Here is a 25377-nt window from a genome sequence, read left to right on the forward strand (position 1 = left end):
AAAAAGAATTGGTAACTGACTGCTTAAAGGGAAAGAGAAAGAATTGAGTCAAAACTGACTCCAGTTTCTAGCCAAGTTTGAACTGGGGAAAAAGGATTCACCACAGAGAGAAGAAATAAAACTGATGCTATACAATGGAGGTGAGGTAACAGCGAGACAGTTAAAAATATCCTTTAAGCAGACATGAACTAGAAGTCAGGACACAGAGTCTAGATAAAATGCTAGGCAGCCATCAATTCAGAAACAAATGCAGTCTCCAGGGCAAGAACTTGAAGCAAGGAAAGCCACAGAACAAGCCCTGGTTTCTATTAGGAGGTTAGAGGGGAAATCCATAGGAGGAAAGAGAAGAAGCAGAGACCAGAGAATCTGGATATTATTACACCACATAGGCAGAGGGAAAAGACCCTCAAGAAAGGGCCACCACTGTAGGGGCCAGAAGGCATCCTGCAAGGAAGACTTCCTGTCAACACCTTGCAGTTAAGTGTGAGAAGGAAGGTAGAGCAGACAATATGGAGGTAGATAGTCGTGACCAATGATGGCACATTGAGGAGAATAAGGGGGAAATCACCAACACGAATGCATGCGTGTGAAAAGAATATTAAAGTTAAATTACTAAGTGAAAAGTTAAAATTGTAGTCTAATATCTCACAGTAGAGGAGAAAAGCAAAACAGAGATTAGAGTTTTTGTTTTTTGTTACTAAGAAGACGATTAAAGTCACACTATAACAAATTTTAGACTTCCATAAGAAAATAACTGACAGAGATGAAGGTTGAATTGAACATTACATAATTAAGAATCCAATTTTACTGGACCTGAGATGAATAAATAAAACATATACCAGGTTTATTACTTTTTTCCCTTAAGTTTTCAAATTGAACAGGGTAATCTTAAATTATATCCCACATTAAACTAGAGAATTTAGGTTTAAAAGCTGGAAAATAAATTAACAAGTGATAAGGGATAGGACAGAGGTCGAAGACAAAGAGAGAACACTAATATCACATAGACAGATGGAGAGGGACCACTCACATGGAAAGCAGAGTATCTGCATAATGCTTACTTGCTCTCAACACACATTCACTGAATGTGAACTACACACGATGTACAAAGTAAATGAGATCTTGCTCTTCCTTCAATAGATTTACTGTCTAAAATGCTGCATTTATAAAATAGAACCTATTTTCTTAGTGAATCTGAGAAAGAACTCTAGTAACCTGATTTACTCTATAATCATTCAACCTAGGTTTTTGTTGACTCCATAATAGCAAATCTATTGGTCGGAACTAAGGGGGTAAAAAAAGCACGTCTAAAATGTAAATTCCACCATGGCTTTAACTCTCAGCAGTGTACGAAAAAAAATCTTCATTTTGTGTCAGGAAAAGCCTAAACTCCTAAAGTTCTTACATCTGAATTGTGGAAGACAGAAGCCCTGATGTTATCCATATTCAGCAAGTGGAACATCTTGAGAGCTCCTTCCCAATTAGAAGCTTTGCTCTTCTCTCTACTTCTCAAATACAGGCAGAAAAGATAACTTGTAAAATGCAAAAACTAAGTAAGAGAGAGAGAGAGAGAGAGGAAGGGAAATAGGAAAGAAGGGGGAGGAGGAAGAGAAGGAGAAAAGAAAAGAGAGAACACTACTTAACATCCTAAAATGATCTGACAAGGACTTTTCCTTAGATTTATTTTTGTTTCCTTACCATTTCTGTGGTCTTCAAAAATGAGTCATAATTCAGCTGCACATATTAAAACCCCCCAAAAAACAGTACATTTTATTTCAGCTTGAAAGTAGACATGTGGTTTGGAGTTTTAAAGTAGTATAGAACCAAGTCATACTTTCTCCCTTCATGATCCACTTCAAAGGTATTTATGATGTGTCAGCTCTGGTGTGAGGTCAGCCATTTGCACATCATATGAAACAAGTTTAATTATGGGAATGTTAGAGAAATATAAGTAAATTAAAAGTGTGCATCTCAGAAAGAAGGTGCACATTCCCACAGAATTCATTTATGATTCTTTTATGGAAGTTATGTCACTGAGTCCAAGCTCGCTCTGCACGTCGCATGACAGGCCAATAAATCGGGAGATGAGGTGTTGAGGCAAGGAATACGACTTTATTCGGAAAGCCAGGAGACCGAGAAGAAGGCAGACTAGGGTCCCCCCTAAAAAATCTTATGGGGTCTGGATGCCAGTTTCTTTTATAGAATCAGAGAGAGAGAGGGGGTGAAGAAGTAAAGTAAAAAGGGCCATCAGTCTTGCAAAACATCTCCTGGAATGGCCAGCCTTGGGGAGGGCATGTGTTAATTTCTTCCTTTCCGCAGCCATTCACAGGTGGGCAGGGTCAGATTGTCTCCCTGTGAGCTGAACAAAGGCACTTTAGTTTCATATTCAGGCAGAGGGGCAGGGTTCCCTGAGGTAGACCATTATGTATGATTATAATAACAAAAGCAATGAAAAGCAAAGGTTAAAGTCAAAGAAACAGATCCAACATGGGGTCGAAATTGGCTCTTCCCTGTTACAGTTAGACATTGAAAATGGGATATATTAATCTGTAGAAAGATAATTGTCCAATCTATGAATAGTCACAATTTATTTCCTATACTAAGGAATGCCAAATCCTAATTAGATGCTCCCCTCTTGCTGTTTTTAGGCATTTATACAAAAATACTACAACTGTCAGATTTTTTAAAGTGGAACATAATTTTTAAACTGTGCTTAGCAGCTAGATCTCTGAAAACACCTTTCAAAATAGAAATAGGAAATTTTTGAAAAGTGATATAGAAATTAAAATTAGGTGTTTAAAGAATTATTTCTGCTTCTAAGATGAAGTAACAAAAACAGATGAAGTATATGAGACAATTATTTTTCTGACATTGGCTCTCAAAGGTGAAGGAAAATGACCCTGAAAGAGGGGAAGCAAATAAGGAGAGACCTAGGACTGTCCACAGTTCACTGCCTGGGGAGAGCATCCAGGGTGCAACAGGAGGAGGTGACTCCAGGGGGAACAGGTGGTCCACCTGAGTTGAGGAGAAGGAACTGAGAGTCTGGGGAGAACCAAGCCACTAAAGTTTACAGAGCAGAGTGCACAAGAGGAGAGAACTACATGGAGAAAGAGCTCCGAAGATTTCCAGAAGGTCCCCTTAGAATACTGAGTACTGAGCAGTGTGTGAGTGTGGGGATGCCACCCAAGGCTAGGGAAAGAACCACGAGTGAGGAGTGAGAGAACAATCACCAGAGATTTGCAAGGCTGGGAATAGTTCCTGCTCCACCAGTCAGAAGAGAAAACATTGCAATTCTCAGGCTATTAGATAGGGTACTCAGGAGGGTACTTCCTTGGTGGTATAGTGGAATCAGCCCTAGAACAAAGGTTGCTCTGGTTGTTACCAAATGCAATTCATGTGCCTGACTCACAGTGAGGCTAAATATACCAAAACATCAGCATTTAGAGCAGAGAAAAGTTTATTGCAAGGCCAAGCAAGAAGAATGGGTGGCTCATGCTCAAAATCCCTGAACTCTCCGATGGTTTTTAGGGAGAAGTTTTTATAGGCAAAATTTGGAGTGAGGGCTGCAGGGTGTGTGACTTTCTTCTGACTGGCTGGTGGTGAGGTAACAGGGTAGTGTTCCAGGAATCTTATGTTTAGCCTGAAGTTACCATCCTCTACCTGGGTGAGGACCTTAGTTCCTACAAAAGAACTCAAAGATATTGTTATGTATATTCCTTGAGGAGGAACCAGGACACTTCCCCAAGGTTACACTATTGTTTCTTGACTGCTCCTCCTTTCTTTCTGCATTCCCTCCCTTCCTTAATTAGCAACTATTTGAGTCTGCCCTTTGGAACTCAGGGAAGGTCAAGGAGGCTGAAGCCTTTTGCCTGCAAATAAGAAACGGGGGACACAGAAGGGATTTGTACCAGGGAAGGTCCCACAGGGTCTTGCTCCATTTCATGGTCTTACATAACATCTCTCAAGAGCAAACCTTGAAAGATCAAACTGTTGCCAAGTGACTTAGCTGCGTCTCTAAACAATGTTCACTAATGTTCACAGGAACCCAAAATTAGCCAGCATTCAGCAAGGTAAAACTCACAGTGTCTGGCATGCAAAGAGTTAGGAAAATATGACCCATAATGAGAAGAAAAAATCAATTAATAAAAATAAGCCCAGAGATGATACAGTTATTAGGATTAGTAGATAAGGACATTGAAATAATTATCATAGCTGTATTCCATGTTCAATGTTCAAGAAAGATTGCACAGGTTATTAGGGATAGGAAAAATATGAAAAATACCCAAATCAAGCTACCTAAAATGAAAATACAACCTCTGAGATAAAAAATACTGGATGGGACTAACAGCAGATTAGACAATAAAGAAGAAAAAATGGGTGAACTTGAAGAAATAGCAGCAGAAACTATCCAAAGTGAAACACAAAGAAGAAAGATTGAAAAAAATTAATGGAGCATCAGTGAGCTGTGGGACAAATTCAGTCAGATTAATACACATATAATCGGAATGAAACAGGAAGGAAGGGGGCAGGGCACAAACTTTAAAGGAATGACATGGCCCAAGGACATGACATAAACTGATTAGAACAAAATGGGTCCAAGATGGCCGACAAGTTGACTTCCATTAGACCTTGAGCCTCAGTACATGCTCACTGTAACACATCAGCAAGCTAACTGACACACCCACAGGCGCCATGACAGTTCCAAGGCCGACCATAAGGATAAAAAAGTGGGCAGTGCCCCATTTCCTGGACATTCCCACCCCTTCCCAAAATAGCTGGAATACTCCTCCCACTCATTAGCCTATGAAACTACCCACCCCTATAAAAACTGACAACCCCATACCCTGGTGCCTTTCTCACCTTCTGAGATGGCCCACACTCTGTCTGTGGAGTGTGTTCCTCTCTAAATAAATCCACTTCTAACCTATCACTTTGTCTCTCACTGAATTCTTTGTGAGATGAGACATCAAGAACCTGAGCTTCATTAACTCCTGAAACCAGGTGTGTGATCTCAGTTGGAAGACTGTGGGTTTTGGCCAGGTTCGAGTCCCGGCCATGTGGGTTAGAGTCCCAGTCAGGGTTTTGGCCAGGTTCGAGTCCTGGCTGCATGGGTTCAAGTCCCATTCAGGGTTCTGGCCGGGTTAGAGTCCTGGCCTCATGGGTTCAAGTCCCAATCTGAGGTGCATGGTTTCAGGAGTCCCTGTAGGAGAAAAGAGGGAAAGGGAACATTATTGAAAAAAATAACATCCCCCAAATTTCCAAATCTGATAAAAACTCTAAACCAGTGGTGCTCAACTGGGGGTGACTTTGCCCTTGAGGACATTGGCAATATCTGGAGTCATTTTTGGTTGTCACAGAGGAGAATAATACTGGAATCTAGTGGGTAGAAGCCAGGAATGCTAAACATCCTATAATGCATAGACAGCCTCCACCAGGCCCCATAGTGCTGAGACTGAGAAACTCGGCTCTAAATCTGCAGGTCCAAGAAGCCCAATCAGCCCCCAGCACAGAGAGAGAGGGGGGGGAGAGAGAGAGAAGAGAACAACACGAAGGCATGTCATAATTGGATTGCCTTAATCTGTGATAGAGAAATCTTAAAAGTAGCCAGGACAAAAAGGCATATTATGTCACAAAATCAAAGATAAGAATGATAATGAACTTCTCTTCAGAAGCAATGAAAGCCAGAAGATAGTGCAGCAAGATATTTACAGGACTGGGGTCTAAGTGTGGGGCTGTAAACCTACATTTCTATAATCAGCAAAAATATTTAGAAAACTAAGGCAAAACAAAGACTTTTTCAGATATAGTGAAACTGAAAGAATTCATCTCCAGCAGATTTGTAGTATAGGACATAATTTTTAAAGTTCTTCAGGAAGAAGAAAATCATACCAGGTTGAAATCTGTGAGGAGAAATAGACAAATCACAATTGTAACAAGAGATTCCAACACCCCTCTCTGAACAACTGAAAGAATGAGTAGGCAGAAAATCAGGAAAGGCATAGAAGACTTGAACAAGACTTGAACAATATTATCAATCAGCTTGACCTAATTGACATTTATAAAATACTCCACCCAACAACAGCAGAATATGTATTTTTCCAAGTGCACATGGGATGTTTACCAAGACAGACTACATCTGGGCTATAAAACAAGTCTTGATAAATTTAAAATAATTTAAATCATACAAAGTATGTTCTCTGATCACAATAGAATTACCTTAGAAATAAATATTAGAAAGATATCTAGAAAATCACCAAATACTTGTGAAACCAAGCAGGACCCTGTGGGATTCCTGGGCACAAAAGACTTTCTGTGTCCCCCGTTTCTTGTAGGGAATAGACTCCAGCCTCCATGACATTCCCTGAGTTCCAAAGGGCAGATTCGGAACAGTTGCTAATCTGGGAAGGGAGGGGATGCAAAGACAAGGGAGAAGCAGCCAAGAAACAATAGTGCCGCCTTGGGGCAGGGTCCTGGTTCTGCCTAAAGGGACACACATAACAATATCTTTGAGCTCTTTACAGAACTAAAACCCCCAACAAGTAAAAGATGTTAGCATTCTTCATTCCAGAGAAGACCACCTGAGGCCAGATTAAAGGAACCAGAGAAGTTCATCAGGAGACTACCTGAGACCAGATTAAAGGAGTGCAGGCCCTGCACACACCCTAATCCTTATCAGCAACCCTGCCCTTGAACCATTACTACAAAACTCCTCACCAAATCCTCCTGGGTTGGGACACACAGTTTTGAGAGGCATGAACCCACTGTGTCCCCCTTTTCCTGGCAAAGCAATAAAGCCATTCTTTTCTACTTCACCCAAAACTCTGTCTCTGAGATTTGATTTGGCACTGGTGCACAGATGCTGAGTTTTCAGCAGCAGTTTTAAGTCAGGGTTAACTTTTTTCCTATGGATATCTGATTGCTCTAACACCATTTGTTGGAAAGACCATTTTTCCTTCATTGAATTGCCTTTGAATCTATATTAAGAATCAGTTATCCATACTTGTGGGGTTATTTCTGGAGAATCTCTTCTGTTCCATTGACCTATGTGTTTATTCTTGCACCAGTACCACACAGTCTTGATTACCATAGCTATGTAAAAAGCCTTAAGATTGCTTCCCAATTTATTCTCCTTTTTCAAAATTTTATTAGATATTCTAGTTCCTTTGACTTTCCAAATACATTTAGAATAATATCATCTATATTGACAAAAAAATCTTGCTGGGATTTTGATAGAAATTGCCATAAATCTGTATATCACTTTAGAGGCAATTGACATTTTTATAATGTTGAGTCTTCCAAACATGAACATATTATATCTCCATTTATTTAGATGTTGTTTGATTTCTTTCTTCAGAATTTTGTAGTTTTGAGCATTGAAGTTCTGTGAATATTTTCTTATATTTACACCTAAATATTTCACCTCATCTTGAGCTATTGTAAATGCATCCTTAAGTATGATGCTGCCTGTAAGTTTTGTAGACACCTTTTTGAGGTTGAAGAAGTTCCTTTTACTCCTACGTTGCTGAAAGCTTTTATCATGAATCTGTATTGGGTTTTCCCAAATGTTTTATTTTTTTGCATGAATTGAGATGAACTTATGATTATATATTATTCTATTACTATGTATTACATGAATTGATTTTTAGATATTAAAATCACTTTAGAATAAATCTCACTTGGTCATGGTGTATAATCCTTTTTATGTATTGCTGAATTTGACTTGGGGATATTTTGTAAAGAAATCTTGTGACTGTGATAAGACTGGATATTGTACTAAAATTTTTTTCTTGTGATGTCTTTGTCTGGCTTTGGTATCAGGGTAATAATGGCCTCATTGAAGAAGTAGGGAGTCTCCCTCCTCCTCAACTCTCTGAAGAATTTGTGATATATTATTATTATCTCTTCTTTAAATATTTGATAAAATTCATCAGTGATGCCATCTGGGCCATGCTTTTCTTTGTGGAAATTTTTTATTCCTAATTAAACTACTTGCCTTGTTACAGGTCTATTCAGATATTCTATTTGCTCTTTTTAAAAAAATATTTTTCACCTCCTTTATTTTAGCATTGGTGTTTTGACTCTAGATTTTTTCCTTTTTTTAAGAATTGGGGACTTCCCTGGTGGTCCATTGGTTAAGAATCTGCCTTCCAAAGCAGGGGACGTGGGTGCAATACCTGGTCGAGGAACTAAGATTCCACATGCCATGGGGCAACTAAGCCCATGCACCACAACTAGAGAGCCTGCATGCCACAACTACTGAGCCCATGCACTCTGGAACCTGTGAGCCACAACTAGAGAGAAGCCCATGAGCCACAGTGAAGAGCCCACATGCCACAGAGAAGAGCCTGTGTGCCACAATGAAAGATCCCGCACACCACAACTAAGACCCAATGCAGCCAAATAAATAAATAAATAATTGAAGTATAGTTGAATTACAATGTTGTGTTAATTTCTGCTGTACAGCAAAGTGATTCAGTCATATATATATATTCTTTTTCATATTCTTTTCCATTATGGTTTATCACAGGATATTGACTATAGTTCCCTGTGCTATACAGTAGGACCTTGTTGCTTATCCATCCTATATATAATGGTTTGCATCTACTAACCCCAACCTCCCCCTCCATCCCCCCCACTGCCATTGGCAACCACAGGTCTGTTCTCTATGTCTGTGAGTCTGTTTCTGTTCCGTAGGTAGGTTCATTTGTGTCATATTTTAGATTCCACATATAAGCGATATCATATGGTATTTATCTCTCTCTTTCTGACTTACTTCACTTAGTATGATAATCTCTAGTTCCATCCATGTTGCTGCAAATGGCATTATTTCATTTTTTTTTAATGGCTGAGTAGTACTGCATTGTATATATGTACACATTTTCTTTATCCATTCTTCTGTCAATGGACATTTAGGTTTTTCAGATATTCTATTTCTTCTTGACTCAATTTTGGTTATTTGCATCTTTCTAGGAATTTGTCTATTTTAACAAAGTTGTCTATTTGTTGCTATAATTAGTTCAGAATATTCTCTTATAATCATTTTGATTTCTGTAAGGTCAGTTGTGAAGTCCACGCTTTCATTTCTGGTTTTGGTAATTTGTGTCTTGTCTCTTATTTTTTTGGTTAATATAGCTAAGTTTTGTCAATTTTGTTGGCCTTTTCCTAGAATCAAATTTGGTTTCATTGATTATCTCTATTAATTTTTTTCTATGTCATTGATTTCTGCTTTTAATATTTATCATTTCTTTCCTTCTATTTGCTTTATAATTGTTTGCTCATTTTTTCAAATTTCCTATGGTGAATGCTTGAGTTGTTGGGTTGAGATACCTTTTTTCTTTTTTGACTTAAGGCAGTAAATTCTCCTCTAAGCACTGCTTTCACTGAATCCCCTATATTTTGATTTGTTGTGTTTCTGTTTTAATTGAGGTAAATCTTTAAATTTTAATCTTCTGCTATCTTTTGGGGGCCATGGATTATTTAGAAGTTTAATTTCCAAATACTTGAAGTTTTCCCAGATTCTTTCAGTTATTGATCTCCATTTTAATCCCATTGTGTTCAGAGAACACACTTTGCATAATCTTTATCTTTTTCAAATTAGTGAGGCTTGTTTTGTGTCTCAACATATGACCTATGCTGGAGAATGTTCCATGAATTCTTGAAAAGAATATGTATTCAGCAGTCATTGGTGTATGTTCTGTAAATGCTACTTAAGTCAAGTTGGTTGATAGTGTTGTTAAAGTCTTCTTCATCCTTTCTGATTTGCTGCCTGATTGTTCTTTCAATTACTGAGAGTAGAGTACTGAAATTTCCAACTATTATTTTTGAAATGTGTATTTCTTCTTTCAGTTCTGTCGAGATTTGCTTCATGTAATTGGGGACTCTGTCATTAGGTGTGTGTATTTTAAAATTTTTATATGTTCCTTGTGTATTGATAATGAATTGCCTCTCTTTGTCTCTAGTATTATTTGTTTCCTCAAAGTCTACCTTGTCTGATTTCAAGACAAACTACAATATAGCCCTTCCAGTTCTCTTGTGGTTATTATATGCCTACTATATGTTTTCCACACAAATTTGTTTGAATCTAAGATGCGTCTCTTGTAGAAAACAAAGTTATATCTTGATTCTTCATCCAGTCTCACTATCTGTGCCTTTTAAGTGGGATGTTTAACACATTCACATTTAATGTAATTATTGATATGCTTGGACTTAATCTACCAATTTGCTACCTTTTTTCTGTATGTCTCATATCTCTTTTCTTCCTCCATTCCTCCTTTACTATCTTCTTTTGTTCTAAATGAAATTTTTAGAGAGCACTCTTTATTCCTCTATTGACATTTTAACTATTTTTTTAGTTATTTTATTAATGATTGCTCTAGGGATTACAATATGCATCTTACCTTATCACAGTTTACTTTAGAATAATACTAACTGAAATTTGGCCAAATAGAGAACATCTGCTCAAATTTATCATTTCTTTCCCTGGCCTTTATACTATTATTGTGACATCTATTGCATTTATATATATTATAAATCCAATAATATAGCTTTAATATGTTATGCATTTTAATTAAGAGAAGAAATGAGAAAAAATACATATAGAGCCTTTGATATTTACTTATGTATTCCTTCATTTCCTCCTGTGTATTTCAAGTTACTATCTGGTATCATTTTCTTTCAGTCTGAAGGACTGCTTTTGTATTTCTTGTTAGGCCAATATGCTAGCACCTCTTGATCTTTATTTGTCTGGAAAAAGCTTTTACCATCTTCATTTTTAAAGGATAGTTTTGCCGGATATAGAATTCTTGTTTGGCAATCTTTCCTTTGGCACTTTAAATATGTCATTCTACACTTTTATGTTTTCCATTGTTTTTGATAAGTCATTTTATCATACAAGTGTATGTCATGTTCCTCTTGCTTTCAAGATTTTCATTTTGTATTTGGCTTTCAACAGTTTGGCTATGAAGTGCATGGTGTGGATCTCTTTGTGTTTATCCTTCTTGGATCTGTAGGTTAATGTTTTTCATCAAATTTTTGAAATTTGGCCCATTATATCTTCAAATATTTTTCTGTCCCTTTCCCTTTCTCCTCTCCTCTGAGACTCCCATTACAATTATGTTGGTACACTTGATGTTGTCTCACAGATGCCTGTGGCTGTCTTTAACTTTCTTTGATCTTTTTTTCTCTTTGTTTTCAGATTAGACAATTTTTATTGATCTATTATGCTTGCTATTTCTTCTTTTAGGCATCTTAATTCTGCTTTTGAGCCCCTTTAGTAAAAGTTTCATTTCAGTTATTGTAATTTTCCATTCAAGAATTTCCATTTGAGGGCTTCCCTGGTGGCGCAGTGGTTGAGAATCTGCCTGCCAATGCAGGGGACACGGGTTCGAGCCCTGGTCTGGGAAGATCCCACATGCCACGGAGCAACTGGGCCCGTGAGCCACAATTACTGAGCCTGCGCGGCTGGAGCCTGTGCTCCCCAACAAGAGAGGCCGCGATAGTGAGAGGCCCGCGCACCGCGATGAAGAGTGGCCCCCGCTTGCCGCAACTGGAGAAAGCCCTCGCACAGAAACGAAGACCCAACACAGCCATAAATAAATAAATAAATAAAAATTTAAATTAAAAAAAAAAGAATTTCCATTTGGTTCTTTTGTATAACAACATCTTTATTGAGAGTCTCTATTTGTTGAGTGATTGCTGTAATGCATTGCTTTAATTATTTAAATATGGGTTCCTTTAACTGTTTGAATTTATTTACAATAGCTGTTTTGAAGGCTTTGTCTGCTATATCCAATATCTGGGGATAACCAGAGCCAATAGCTATTGACTCCCTTTTTTCTGAGTATGGGCCACACTTTGTTGTGCCTTTGCCTGTCTTATGATGTTTTATTGAAAATATAATGTATTGTAGCAACTCTGGATTCCAATTCCCTTCTCTCATGTATTATTGTTGTTGTTTTGTTTGTGTACTCTGTCTCCCCAACAGTGTATGGCTGCTGATGTATCTGCTCAGTTGTTTGCTCTTATTTTTGTGTTTAAGCCCTCTTTCCCAGGTTTTGTCCTGGTGACTGCATAGCTTAGCATTCAGGTAAAGGTTAATCAGATTGTTCTCAGAGCTAATGAGGTTTCCACCTTCTGCTGATGGGTCTGTGTGTGGGCAGGGGAGCACCTTCTAAGCTCAAGTGACTTTCAAGTCTACCCTGGCTTTCACATTCCACTGAAATCTCTTGCATCTTTGCTCCATAAAAAGGATACTGTGGTGGCTGGAGACGTGCAAATGTCTTCAGTCTGCTCTAGTCTTTCTCATACATGTGCACACACTCTGGGATATGTTGAGAATTTATCAAGTCCCCATTGCTGTCTCACCTCCTGCAGCTCCCTAGTAAATCCTCAGCTTTCCTTCTGGTCCATTGCTTGCTCAAAACGGTCCTGAACTGTTAGCAGAGCTTCAGGTCTTCCCTGATCACTTGCCAATGAGATCTACTTTAACTGAAATAACTCCAAATCAAGTGAGATCTCTCTAGCAGTGGAATCAAAGGTGATAGTTTTCTTGCCCTGCCTCCACATTTTTTAAAATAAATTTATTTATTTTATTTATTTTTGGCTACATTGGGTCTTCGTTGTTGTGCGTGGGGTTTCTCTAGTTGCGGCGAGCGGGGGCTACTCTTTGTTGCAGTGCACGGTCTTCTCATTGCAGTGGCTTCTCTTGTTGCGGAGCACGGGCTCTAGGCACGTGGGCTTCAGTAGTTGTGGCTTGTGGGCTCTAGAGCGCAGGCTCAGTAGTTGTGGCCCATGGGCTTAGTTGCTCCACGGCATGTGGGATTTTCCCGGACCAGGGCTCAAACCCGTGTCCCCCGCATTGGCAGGCGGATTCTTAACCACTGCACCACCAGGGAAGCCCCTGCCTCCACATTTATTGAATTATGGTGATGGGAGGTGACAGCAGTTTCCCCAAGAAAGAACATCACATGCTTTTGCTGTTTGTAACTGAATTTCAGTAGTTTTCATGAATAAAATTTTCTCAGTTTGATGTGTGCACTTGGTGAATTTCCAAGCACTGAAATAGTTGTTTGACAGTTTTGATCACTTTCTCCAGCTTTGATAAATGATTTTTGGGAAGAGGATGTGTGGACTTGCTAACATGATCATGTCAAAAATCCAAATAGCAAGCGTGCAGGCCTATCCCAGCGGTCAGGGGGCAGGCAGGGCGTGGGCGTCATGTGGCTCGTGTACCTGCTGAGCTGGCTGTTGCTCTTCATCCAGGTGGTCTTCATCCTGCTGGCCATCGTAGCCGGACTCTATTACCTGGCAGAATTGATAAAAGAATACACAGTGGCCACTAGTAGGATCATAAAATACATGACCTGATTCTCCACAGCTGTATCAATTGGCCTCTACATTTTTGAGTGCTTCCCTACCTGCATGATTGGCATGGGTCTCTGCACCAACCTTGTCTACTTTGGCCTCCTCCAGACCTTCCCCTTAGTCATGCTGACCTCGCTTAACTTCATCCTGTTGTGTGGGCTAGTGGTGGTGAATCATGACCTAGAGTTTCAAGTTTTTGCAGAGGAATATTATCCTTTCTCAGAGGTCCTGGCTTATTTCACTTTCTGCCTGTGGATAATCCCATTTGCATTCTTTGTGTCACTGTCGGCTGGGGAGAACGTCCTAACCTCCACCATGCAGCCAGGAGATGACGTGGTCTCCAATTACTTCACCAAAGGCAAGCGGGGCAAATTCTTAGTGATCCTGGTTGTCTTCTCCTTCATCAAAGAAGCCATTCTACACAGTCGGCAGAAGATATACTGACCCACTGGGGAGGGGATGCTGGGGCAAGATCAGGAGAGTCAGGCCCCTGGGCCTCTGCACTAGGTGGGGGCCAGTAGCTAGAAGGCACCTTCCCCCAGCCCTGGCCCTCCTTCCCTGACTCCCCCAGATGCCCCCATCCCCACCCTCCTCAGGAGGTTCAGCTTGGCTCAGATCTGATGCTGCCAGAGGCTGAGACTTCAGAGGGCACCAGGGAGGATGCTGTGCCTGCTTAGCCAGGAGGCCGTGGTCCACCTTTGGGGGGCAAAGGCTGAGCTCCTGTGGCCCTCCTGCCCCCTCCTGTGATGGGCCAGGAGTTCTGGCTCAGCCAGGGCAGGCAGGGCAGGGGCTGTGAAGCTGGAGAGCAGATGGTGATAATGGCTGTGGCAGATGGCTGTAGGGATGGGCCGTGGCTTAGCACTTGCAAGAGAAAGTTTTTGCTGTTGAACTGCGATTTCTGTCCAAGTGCTGATTGCCATTTGAATAAAGACGCTAGGTGGCACTGTTTGCCTTAATACCCTGAAAAAAAAATCCAGAGTATTTTTGTTGCAAGAATTCTCTTGCAGTGCTAGACATTGTTTATCTTTACTCACCATCCATTTCTACATTTATTCTTCTACTCCTTGTGAAGGGTGGGAAGGTTAAAAACTACATTTCCCAGAGACTTTTGCTCTTAGGAGTCTGGATTGATTGACTTGGGTTCTGCCAATGAGATGTGATTGCATGAGATATGGAAGGCAGAAGGGAGGAGGGTGCCATTCTCTTGGTAGAGATGGCACTGATGTGTAGGTTCTGGCAGATGTGAACTTTTGCAATGGCCCAAATCCATGTCCCACTCACTTTCACCCAGTTTCATGGGTGTGGCAGCTGTGACCTTGGCAATGGTTTTGTGCAGCTTCTTGATCTCTGGATTACAGCCGCTATGGCATGACTTTGAGGTCTAGTCATAGCCCCACTGACTTCAAATCTTAAAGTCCTTTCCATGATTTTGCAAGCAACTGATTCCCTGTATTAAATCCTTATCTGTTTGAAACATCTAGAGTGATTTCTATCTCCAGAACTACAACTTCATCTATACAATTATACTTTGGAGACTTTGGGATGATTAAACTCTTCTTTTAGGCAATGGTTACTGTCCCTTGAGGGGCTATTACCCAGGCCTGACTGAGAAAATCACAAATCACCCATAGTTCCTGGACTGGGATGTGGCAATCGTATGAGACTTGGATTATCTTCATTGGGCAGGGTTGATATGTATTTTATGTAGGTGTGGGCATTATTTAAAGTGTGTATATGGGAAAGGGGTTGTGAGAAGAGTTGTTTGTTGGTGAAATCTCAAACATTTCAGCTCAGATGCCCAGATCCCAGCTGCATGGAGCCTGGGAGGTGAGGATCAGCCCCTTTTTGAGCTTCAATACTGGGAGGTTGGCTTGTCTCCCATCAAAACTCACATGATGGGGGAAGTCTCCCAACACAGGAAAGGGTTCTGATGCTAGGGGCCCAGAAATAACACAGATTTGTCACAGCGGTAGTTGGATGAGAGCCTGGAAAGATGGGGAGGCCACATGGGGGAGCTAGGTTTACCACAGCCTTGGAAATTCATCTGGAAATGCCATGTTGGCTGGGGATCCAGGAGGACCCAGAGGTGGAGTAAGACATGAAGAACAGTTTAGGTGGCAGTGGGGTGATGATGATGAGTGAGAGTGTAGATTCCCCTCCCCATCTCCCAGAGCTCAGGGGTTCAAACCCATGGCCATATCATTCTCTGTTCCTCAATTTCCTCATCTGAAAAATGGGGATAATAGCTAGGCCATTAGGCTTTTGTAAGGATTAAATAAGATAAAGCAGGCACATGAGAGCAACCAATGCATTCATTTAAAACAAGAAGTAGGTCGAAGCAGGAGGTCAGAATTCATGTCCACTAGCAGGGACAGCCACCTAGAAGTCAAGTGGCACTCAGATGATAGCCATTCAGAGACAGGTAAATGACTTTTTTTTTTTTGTCTTCTCATGCTTTATGAAGATAATATCATTACAACATTAAAACACTTGAAATTTTTTATCTTAAAAATTTCAAAATAGACCCAAAAATCAAGAGCATAATGTAGCACCCACCCAGCTTCAACTACCATCAACAACTTCTGCAATTTCATTATCCTCATCTCCCCTTTTTTCTGGAGTATTTCAAAACAAATGCTAAACATCATGTTCTCCACTTGTACATACTTGCAGGTGTATTTACATCCAAACAGTCATTTTCCTACATAATCACACTTTCCTTTATCAAAAAATGTTTAAAGAAAAATAATTCCCCATACTCCCATTACTATTTAAACCACAGTGATTCCACTTCTCTTCCAGTTCTGCAGGAAGTGTGCAAGGCCCAGCTCCAAAGTTCCAAGCACAGGAACTCTCTCTTCTGTTTCTTCCCCCTCTTAACATGGTATCATGTTCAGTTCCATGTAGCCCCATTATCTTAACCAGGGGAGCTGGGTGAGTTAATATACCTTTAAAAATACCTTACAGACCATTTAGCTCTTATGAATATTGATGCAAAAATCTTCAATGAAATACTAGCCAACCAAATTCTGCTGCATATTAAAAGGATTACACCATGACCAAATGGAATTTATTCCCAGAATGCAAGGATGATTCAACATATGAAAATCAACCAATATATCACATTAACAGAATGAACAGGAAAAAAAAAACACACATGATCATTTCAGTTGATGCAGAAAACCTTTTGACAAAGTCCAACACCCTTTCATGATAAAAACACTCAACAAACTAGGATAGAAGGGAACTTCCCCAACATGATAAAGGCTATATATGAAAAAATCTACAGTGGACATCATACTCAATGATGAAAGACCTAAAGCTTTCCCCCTAAGATCAGGAATAAGACAAGGATGCCTGCTTTTGCTACTTCTTTTCAACATAGTACTGGAAGTTCTGGCCAGAGCAATTAGGCAAGAAAAAGAAATAAAATGCATCCAAATTGGAAAGGAACAAGTAAAATTATCTTTGTCCATATCTTATACATAGAAAATGCTAAAGATTCCACACCAAATAAACACGCCCCAAAACCTATTAGTGCTAATAAGCAAATTCAGAAAAGTTATAGGATATGAAATCAACACACAAAAATCAGTTGCATACACTAACAATGAACAATCTGAAAAAAAATACTTAGAAATTAACTTAACCACAGGGGGTAAAAACTTGCAGACCGAAAATTATAAAACACTGCTAAAAGAAATTAAAGAAGATGTAAATATGGAAAGACATTCTGTGTTCATGGACTGGAAGACAATATTGTTAAGATGTCAATGCTACTCAAAGCGTTCTACAGATTCAATGCAATCCCTATCAAAATCCCAATGACTTTTTTGCAGAAATTTTTAAAAAAATCCTAAAACTCATATGGAATCTCAAGGGACTCCAAATAGCCAAAGCATTTTGAAAAAGAACAAAGTTGGAGGATTCACACTTCCCTATTTCAAAACTTACTTCAAAGCTACTGTAACCAAAACAGTGTGGTACTGGCATAAAGATAGACATACAGACCAGTGGAAAAGAAATTCCAGGGACTTCCTTGGTGGCGCAGTGGTTAAGAATCTGCCTGTCAATGCAGGGGACATGGGTTTGATCCCTGGTCTGGGAAGATCCCACATGCCACGGAGCAACTAAACTACTGAGCCTGCGCCCTAGAGCCCATGTGTCACAAGTACTGAGCCCACACACCGCAACGACAGAAGCCCACACACTCTAGGGCCTGTGTGCTGCAACTACTGAAACCCACGCACCTAGAGCCCGTGCACCACGATGAAGAGTAGCCCCCACTCGCCACAACTACAGAAAGCCCGTGTGCAGCAATGAGGACCCAATGCAGCCAAAAAAAAAAAAAAAAAAGGTCCACATCAAAAAAATAAAACTCAATTAAAATAAAAAAATAAAAAGAAGAGTGTAAAAAAAAAAAAAAAAAAGAAAAAAGAAAAGAAATTCCAGAAACAACCCCTTGCATATAAGGTTGATTGATTTTTGACATGGGTGCCAAGACCATTTAACAGAGAAAGGACAGTCTTTTCAACAAATGGCACTGGAAAAACTGGATATACAATGTATGTCTGAACCCCTAAGGCCTGGCACAATTTATCAAATGAATGACATTTTGGTCAAAGACTCATCCTACGTTACACAATATGAATACGTGGGGGATGCCATGCCATTTACTCTGCTGTCAGCTGAGCTAAGTATGCCTAGGCAGGGAGTCACCTAACAGGGGATGGCTTTGCTCCTTGGTCTACAATCAGATAGCCACAGGCAGAGAGGAGACAGGATTCCAGGAGGAGGAGGGGCTTTTGTGAGCATGCAGAGCTCCTGAGCAAATAGCAAAAAAGGGAACCTAATAGCAAATAGCCTTTGAGCAAGTAGCTTTGGTAGCAAAAAAGGCTACCAAAGGGGCCACATCTAGGCCAGGTCCCAGCCCGGAAACTTGTGCGCATGAGCATCCTGCCCCTTTGCCCTGGATGGGAGGAGTGGGGGACCTGGAGCCTTTGCTTATGAAGGTAGAGCGGGTTTCTGAGAGGATATCACTTACGTTTGCCCCCAGCCTAAGGGTCACCCAGTCATTCTTGGCGGGGGGGTGCACCATGGGCACCCAGCATCCCAGTCTGACAAAGGCCTTCATTCTCCCATGTCTTACATCCTGGCGAAGGGTATAGGGTCCAGGGAGGGGGGATAATAAGGACAGCCTGGTCTCCACTGAGTCCTGAGCCCCTGCAGGACCCTGGCTGGAGGCCCTGGTGTGTGGGTCAGGAGACTGCTAAGGCCTGGTCAAGGTCCCTGCCTCCTGGAGCTGACATTCCAGGAGGAGACAAAGGTGCAAACGTGAATAAGCACAACATGCAGGATGCCACGGAGGAAGATAAAGCCAGGAAGGGGAACAAGTCAGGAGGGCAGAAGGGCCACTTCCCAGAATGTGAAGGGTCTTGGGGGGTAGCTGCCGTAATTAGGCTTTGCCTCTGGGAGGGGGCTATGATCTGAAGTTTTGTGCCCCACCAAATTCACACATTAAATCCTAACCCCCAAGGTGATGGTGTTAGGATGGTGGGGTCTTTGTGGGTGATTCGATCATGAGGGTGGAGCCCCCCTGATAAGTGGCCTTATAAAAGAGACCCCAGAGAGCTGCCTCACCCCTCCTGCCATGTGAGGACACAGTGAGAGAAGAGGAAGCCGGTTCTCACTAGACACTGAATCTGCTGACACCATGGTCTTGGACTTCCAGCACCTTAAGAAATAAATATCTTTTGCTTATAAGCCTCCCAACCGTGGTATTGTTACAGCAGCCTGAATGTACTAAAGGAAAGAGTTTTGAGCTGAGGGGGTGTGACTTGCCTTGGGTCTAAGGATCCTACTGCTGCTGTTAGAGAAAAGATAGGGTGAGGGGGCTGGGGGAAGGCCAGTGAGAAGATGACTACAATAGTCCAGTTGGGAGGCAATTGGGTTCGAGCCAAAGAGGGGGCAGTCAGGAAGGCAGGAGGCCAAGGCTAGGTCTGGATCTGTCGTTTGCTCACAGATTGACAAATCAGATGGAGGGTGTAAGAAGCCAAAGGTGATAACTAAGGATTTTGCCCTGAGCCTGTTTTCTCATTTGTAAAACATGTAGCATAAGCCCCACATCCCGGGGTATTGGAAGGACTCGATGAGATGATGGAAGTCAAGTACCTGGCAACGTTGGAGGCCCAGTTGGAGCCCAAAAAGCATCAGCCCTGCTTCTCTTATCTTTGCCAATCCCCTATTCCAGCAGCCTGACTGGCCACTTCCTGTGCATCTTCTGGGTCTCCATTCAGGTGTCACATCCTCAGGGAATCTCTTCCTGATGACTATTCCAACACTGTCACGCATCATGGCTCCTCCAGTGACAGGTCCTCTGTCCCCAGCACCTATAAGAGTCCTTGCCTGTCCCCTTCCACCACCACCCTGTCTCCAAGTTCTAAGCTCCGTGGTCAATGCCTGCCTGCACCAGATTCCCACAGCCTTTTCTCTTCTCCCTCCTCAGGCCAGCCTCATATGAAGGCATGGAGTTGGGTGGGGGTTTGGAGTTTGGCCAGCTTGGGTCAGAAGGGGCCACCAATTCTCAGAGCATCTTCCTCTTATGTTCCTTCTCCCTTCTTTTCCCTAGCATCTCTCCCACTTAGACTGAATGGTGAGCCTAGGCCTGAGGGTTTCCTAGGACTTGGGACTCTCAGTGCTAAGACAAGGACAGACAGGCTGATTGGGCATCTTACTCCTACTGTGATTGAATGCCCTAAAAATTATTTTTTAATTTTGCAAGTAAAATTATGACATATTCTCCTCATACAAATAAAACATTAAACCACTAAAAGGAATCAGGGCTCCTTGGAGAAATGGCTGATTCCAGGTCTGGGCCCAGAGTACAAGATGATCCTGGAACAACTTTGCTAGAATGTAAGAAAATTCTCAAAAATCGTGACATGTTGAAAGGATACAAAGCCAGCTGGTGGAGCTCCCACTGGCCAAATCTGCCACATTTGAGCATCTAAGTGAATATGGAGAGAAATGGATTATAACTCATTAAGTAAAATAAGAATCTACAGATCCATACCACTAATGAATGTAATATCTTCCCTAGAGTACAAAGTTAGTAAGTGGAAAAGGAATGATGGAAATAGAAAAGAATAGTCTGATATATACATTACCAAATATAAAATAGATAGCTAGTGGGAAGCAGCTGCATAGCACAGGGAGATCAGCTTGGTGCTTTGTGTCCACCTAGAAGGCTGGGAGGGAGATGCAAGAGGGAGGAGATATGTATATGTATAGCTGATTCACTTTGTTATACAGCAGAAACTAACACACCATTGTAAAGCAATTATACTCCAATAAAGATGTTTAAAAATAATAATAATAAATAAATATATAGAAAAGAATAGTCTGGTAATAATTCCTTTAGGCAAGAAATATCAGTGAAAACTAGTGAGTTAAAAGTTTAAGGAGCTCAGCCTAAGCCGTTTTGTGATCTAATCCTGGCTACAATGCTTGCCCTTGAACAGGTCTCAGTAATTAATGATCTTAAGGGAACAAAAGAATGCAGAAACATTACCTGCTATCAGGCAAGAGAAGCAACAATAGCAAAGATAATGTATCAGTTGTGAAGATTGCCAGTTATCTTTCAGTGGTAAAGGTTAGTCTGAAGCACTCAACCACCAGATCAACCAGAACCTAAGGGATGATGATGTTGACCTTTTCTGACCCTGGTGACTTCAATCAACTAAAGTTTGGATTCTGTCAACTGTCCAAGCCCCTTCAAGAATATGCATGTACCCTCAGCTTAAAACTTCCCCAATTTTACTGTTCTGGGAGATGCCGCTTTAGGAAAGATCCCCGGTGTTCTCCTTACTTGCTGCAAGTAATAAATCCTTTCTTCTCCTGATTAAAAAAGAAAAAAAAAAGAAGTCTGAGAAGCTCATATAACTCAATTATCAAAAAAACAAACAACCCGATTAAAAAATGGGCTGGAAACTTGAATAGACATTTTTCCAAGGAAGACATATGGATGGCTAACAGGCACATGAAAAGATGCTCAACATTGCTAATTATCAGAGAAATACAAATCAAAACAACAGTGAGATATCACCTCACACCTGTCAGAATGGCTAGCATCAAAAGACCACAAACAACAAATGTTGGTGAGGATGTAGAGAAAAGGGAACCCTTGTACACTGCTGGTGGGAATGTAAATTGGTGCATCCACTGTGGAAAACAGTACGGACGTTCCTCAGAAAACTAAAAGTAGAACTACTATATGATCCATTAATTCCACTTCTGGGTATATATCCGAAGAAAATGAAAACACTAATTCGAAAAGATACAATGTGCCCCAATGTTCATAGCAGCATTATTTACAATGGCCAAGATATGGAAACAACCTAAATGTCCATCAACAGATGAATGGATAATGACAATGTGGTGTATACACACACACACACACACACACACACACAAATGGAATACTATTCAGTCATAAAAATGAATGAAATTTTGCCATCTGCAACAACATGGATGGACCTAGAGGATATCATGCAAAGTGAAATGAGACAAAGACAAATACTGTATGTTACCACTTTTATGTGGAAACTAAAGAATAAAACAAACTAGTGAACATAACAAAAAAGAAACAAGACTCACAGATGTAGAGAACAATCTAATGGTTACCAGTGGGGAGAAAGAAGGGGGGAGTGGCAGGACAAGGGTAAGGGATTAAGAGGTACAAACCACTACGTATAAAATAAAGCTACAAGGATATATTGTACAGCACAGGGAATATAGTCAATATTTTATAATACCTATAAATGGAGTATAATCTTTAAAAATTGTGAATCACTACATTGTACACCTGAAACTCGATGTATTATAAATCAAGTATACCTCAATAAAAATTTTAAAAGCTTGAGTGACGGGATATTTGCAAAGTCTGAATTGTCTTCTCACAGGATAGTATCAATGATTACAGAGGAGTATCCAGCAGCATCCGGGCCATGGGTTTGCGAGTCTCCTGACAGGATTCTGTGAGAATTTAGCACCACCTGGTTGATATTCCAGACAAAGTGCATAACCTAATGTAACCGTGGGGATGCACCGGTGTGTACAACTCTGGCCTGCACGCCTCAGAAAGGTCAAGGTCATAAAGACAAAGAGGGAGAAAGTCTCCCATACTGAGGACAGTAAGGACACCTGACTGCCATTTGAGGCGTGACCCAGGACCGGGTCCCGGACCGGAACCATGCTACGAGGGTAGGGCAGGGAAGCGATGCTGGATTCGAGGCTCCGTCAGTGTCGGCGGTCCTGAATTGGATCATCGTAGGGCGCATGGAAATGCCTAATTCTTAGGAAACACGCATGAGGCATTTCGTATTTAGCTGGGGCGAAGGCGTCTCTTCCGCTAGCGGTTTGCCCATCTCTCCCACTGGTTACGTCCTGGGCTCCGCAGGACTCGCCCGTCTGAACCGTCGCGTTATAGTCCCCACCGCCACCCGGCCCGCCGTCCCCCCGACGCTCCGAGCGCTCCACGTGGGGTGGTTCAGACCGGTGGCCGGCTCCACCCAGCCCCTGCACAGCGTAGTCAGCGTCCTCCCCGTGACCCACCGCACCACCTACCCACGCCTCGCAGGCCCGGGGGCGGGCACCGGAAAACACCAGTTTCCGGCTCCGCGACGGCGGATGCCCTGGCCAATCACGAGCGGGGGTGGGCGGGCGTGTGGAACTAAGAGCCATGTAGTCGGCGCGCTGGTGGGACTACGACCCCCACAATGCTCCGCGCGGCAGCAGCGGAGGCTACAGGATTGGAAGGGGCCTCCCGGCACGGGGCGCGGGCCAATCATGGGCGGGGGAGGACGGGCGCTGGGCACGACGGGCCTTGTAGTTGCCGCGGGCGGGACTATGGCCCCCACAGTGCCCCGCGCGGCGGCGAGCTCACGGCGGCTGCGTGGCGGCGGCGGCCGGGGCGCCGTCGGGTTGGGCGGCGGCGGCGGCGGCGGCGGCGGCGGCGGCGGCGGTCGGGAACCCGGCCTGAGCCTCGGAGCGAGTGGCGTGACTCCGGCCGTGGTCACCATGTCCGCGCCGTCCGAGGAGGAGGAGTACGTGCGGCTAGTGATGGAGGCGCAGCCGGAGTGGCTGCGCGCGGAGGTGAAGCGGCTGTCGCACGAGCTGGCCGAGACCACGCGTGAGAAGATCCAGGCGGCCGAGTACGGGCTGGCAGTGCTCGAGGAGAAGCACCAACTCAAACTGCAGTTCGAGGAGCTCGAGGTGGACTACGAAGCCATCCGCGGCGAGATGGAACAGCTCAAGGAGGTAAGGAGCAAGGGCCGCCGGCGCCACGCCCTCCGCGACCCCGGCCAATCCCGACCCCGGACCCGGACTGACCTCAGCACTGACCCCAGAGGCGGCCCTTGACCCTGGCCAAGACTACCCCCGAGCGGACCCCCAACCGGCCTCCGACGCAGGCCAAACAGACCCCTGACCCCGGGCCGGGTCGACCCCCCAGCCGACCCCTGACCCCAGGCAGGCCGGACCAGCACCGGGGCGCCCAGGGTCAGTGTGCCTGGCCGGCCGGGAGGCGGCCCTGCGGTGGGTGGCGGGCCCCAAGTGTGGTGGGCGATGCGCGTTCTAGAAACTCTGGCCTCCGCGGCAAAGGCTGCGGTGGAGCCGTGTGGTCAGCCTTTCTGCTACTGATGGCAGGTATCGGGCACGGTGGGATGGCGTCCTCTGCGGTGTTTGACTTTCCGAGTGCGGGGGATGGGGACGTGGGATGGATGCAGGTGACCGGCTGGGAAAGACCGGGCGTGTGTCTCCATCGTCTCCAGGCACATCACCTCCTTTCTCTGGGCGCAGCTGCCTTCAGAGGTTTCAGCGCCGGGAGACCAGGAAAAGGCGAAGTCGGGGGCTTGCTTTGCATGTGTTCATCACAGCTGGCGGGGGTACCCCACAGCCCCTCCCCATGCTCAGCTCGCTGACCACCGCACTAGTTACTTCTCTGTGATACAGTGCTTCTGTCCACTTCTCGTCCTGGTTGCCCTCCCAGGCCCTTCCCTGAAGTTGGGGGACAGGTCTGTGGGTGTTTGTCATGGATAAGCCTTGTGTCTCCTGTGTGATTTTTACTTCGGGGTGAGCAGGTTAGACCCCCAGGCTGCCAAAGAGTCTTGCAGAGAGAGAGCTGCGCAGTCCTGCCGTGAAGTAATTCTCTTGGGTGATTTAAGCACCATTTTCTCTCAGTCCTCCTTGCCTCCCCAGCCTTGTTGTGGGGGTGGGGAGGGAGAAGTTGCTTCCTGGGTGGAACACCCAGGTTTGGATCCAGGTCTTGCCCTTTGCTGGTGATGTGGCTATGAGCAGGGACCTTAGCTTCTCTCTCTGCAACATCCCACCCAGAAAGGGTTCGTCTGAGGCATATTTAAAAAGCCTGGACAAGTTGTTAAGTATCTAGCCTGTCAGTGCCTGAGATAGTCTGCCTCTTCCCTACTTGATTCTTACCTTGTCCAGGTAGGCTCCTGGCCCTTGTTCTCAGGATCCACCATGCTCGCTGCTTCCCGGACTGCCCACCTCCCAGCACCCCGCTCCCAGTGGCCTCAGGAAGGTGCCTGGGCTATTTCAAGCTTCCGTGTCTCACTGGGGAGACCAGTTGGGTCCCCTTCTGATAGTGCAGGGAATTAATTCATGAAGATACTTAAATCTGTGCTTGGTGGAGCAGGTGCCCTGTAGAAGACAGATAGGGGTCCCAGGGAGGGTGGCGGTGGAGCTCATTCGACCCGAGGTCTTGTGTCTGTCAGCAGGTATTGGCGCCTACTCCAAGCCAGCCTTATCTGGCACTAGATCTACAAGAGGGGTGACATGTAACCCCTCTGGCAAGGGCCTCATCTTAGTGTGTGGCGTAGGGGAATGTGCCCAAGATGGAGGGATGCTGAGGGGGCCTTGAGAATATGGAGTGGGAGACCTTAGGCTCACCCTCTGCAGCTCAGAGGTGAGCCTGGTCTTCCCTAGCCTCTCCCCTCAGAG

At 43.4% G+C, this 25377-nt stretch overlaps 1 protein-coding gene and 1 pseudogene across 2 annotated transcripts in view; both read left to right on the plus strand.

The window, feature by feature from the left end:
* Positions 1 to 13215: 13215 nt before the first annotated feature.
* Positions 13216 to 13806, plus strand: LOC137770774 (protein TEX261 pseudogene; annotated as a pseudogene).
* Positions 13807 to 23344: 9538 nt separating this feature from the next.
* BICD2 (BICD cargo adaptor 2) overlaps positions 23345 to 25377 on the plus strand; it is a 53399-nt gene continuing 51366 nt past the window's right edge. The window contains exon 1 of one of the 2 annotated variants that reach the window (XM_068552479.1): positions 23345 to 23679. In XM_068552479.1, coding sequence (XP_068408580.1) covers positions 23440 to 23679 — 240 coding nt within the window. In that variant the 5' untranslated portion in view covers positions 23345 to 23439. The remainder of the gene's footprint in view (positions 23680 to 25377) is intronic. The other variant, XM_068552480.1, reaches the window with a different exon arrangement.

The sequence above is a fragment of the Eschrichtius robustus genome, chromosome 10 (genome assembly GCF_028021215.1).
Source record: "Eschrichtius robustus isolate mEscRob2 chromosome 10, mEscRob2.pri, whole genome shotgun sequence".
In the NCBI taxonomy this organism is placed as follows: domain Eukaryota; kingdom Metazoa; phylum Chordata; class Mammalia; order Artiodactyla; family Eschrichtiidae; genus Eschrichtius; species Eschrichtius robustus.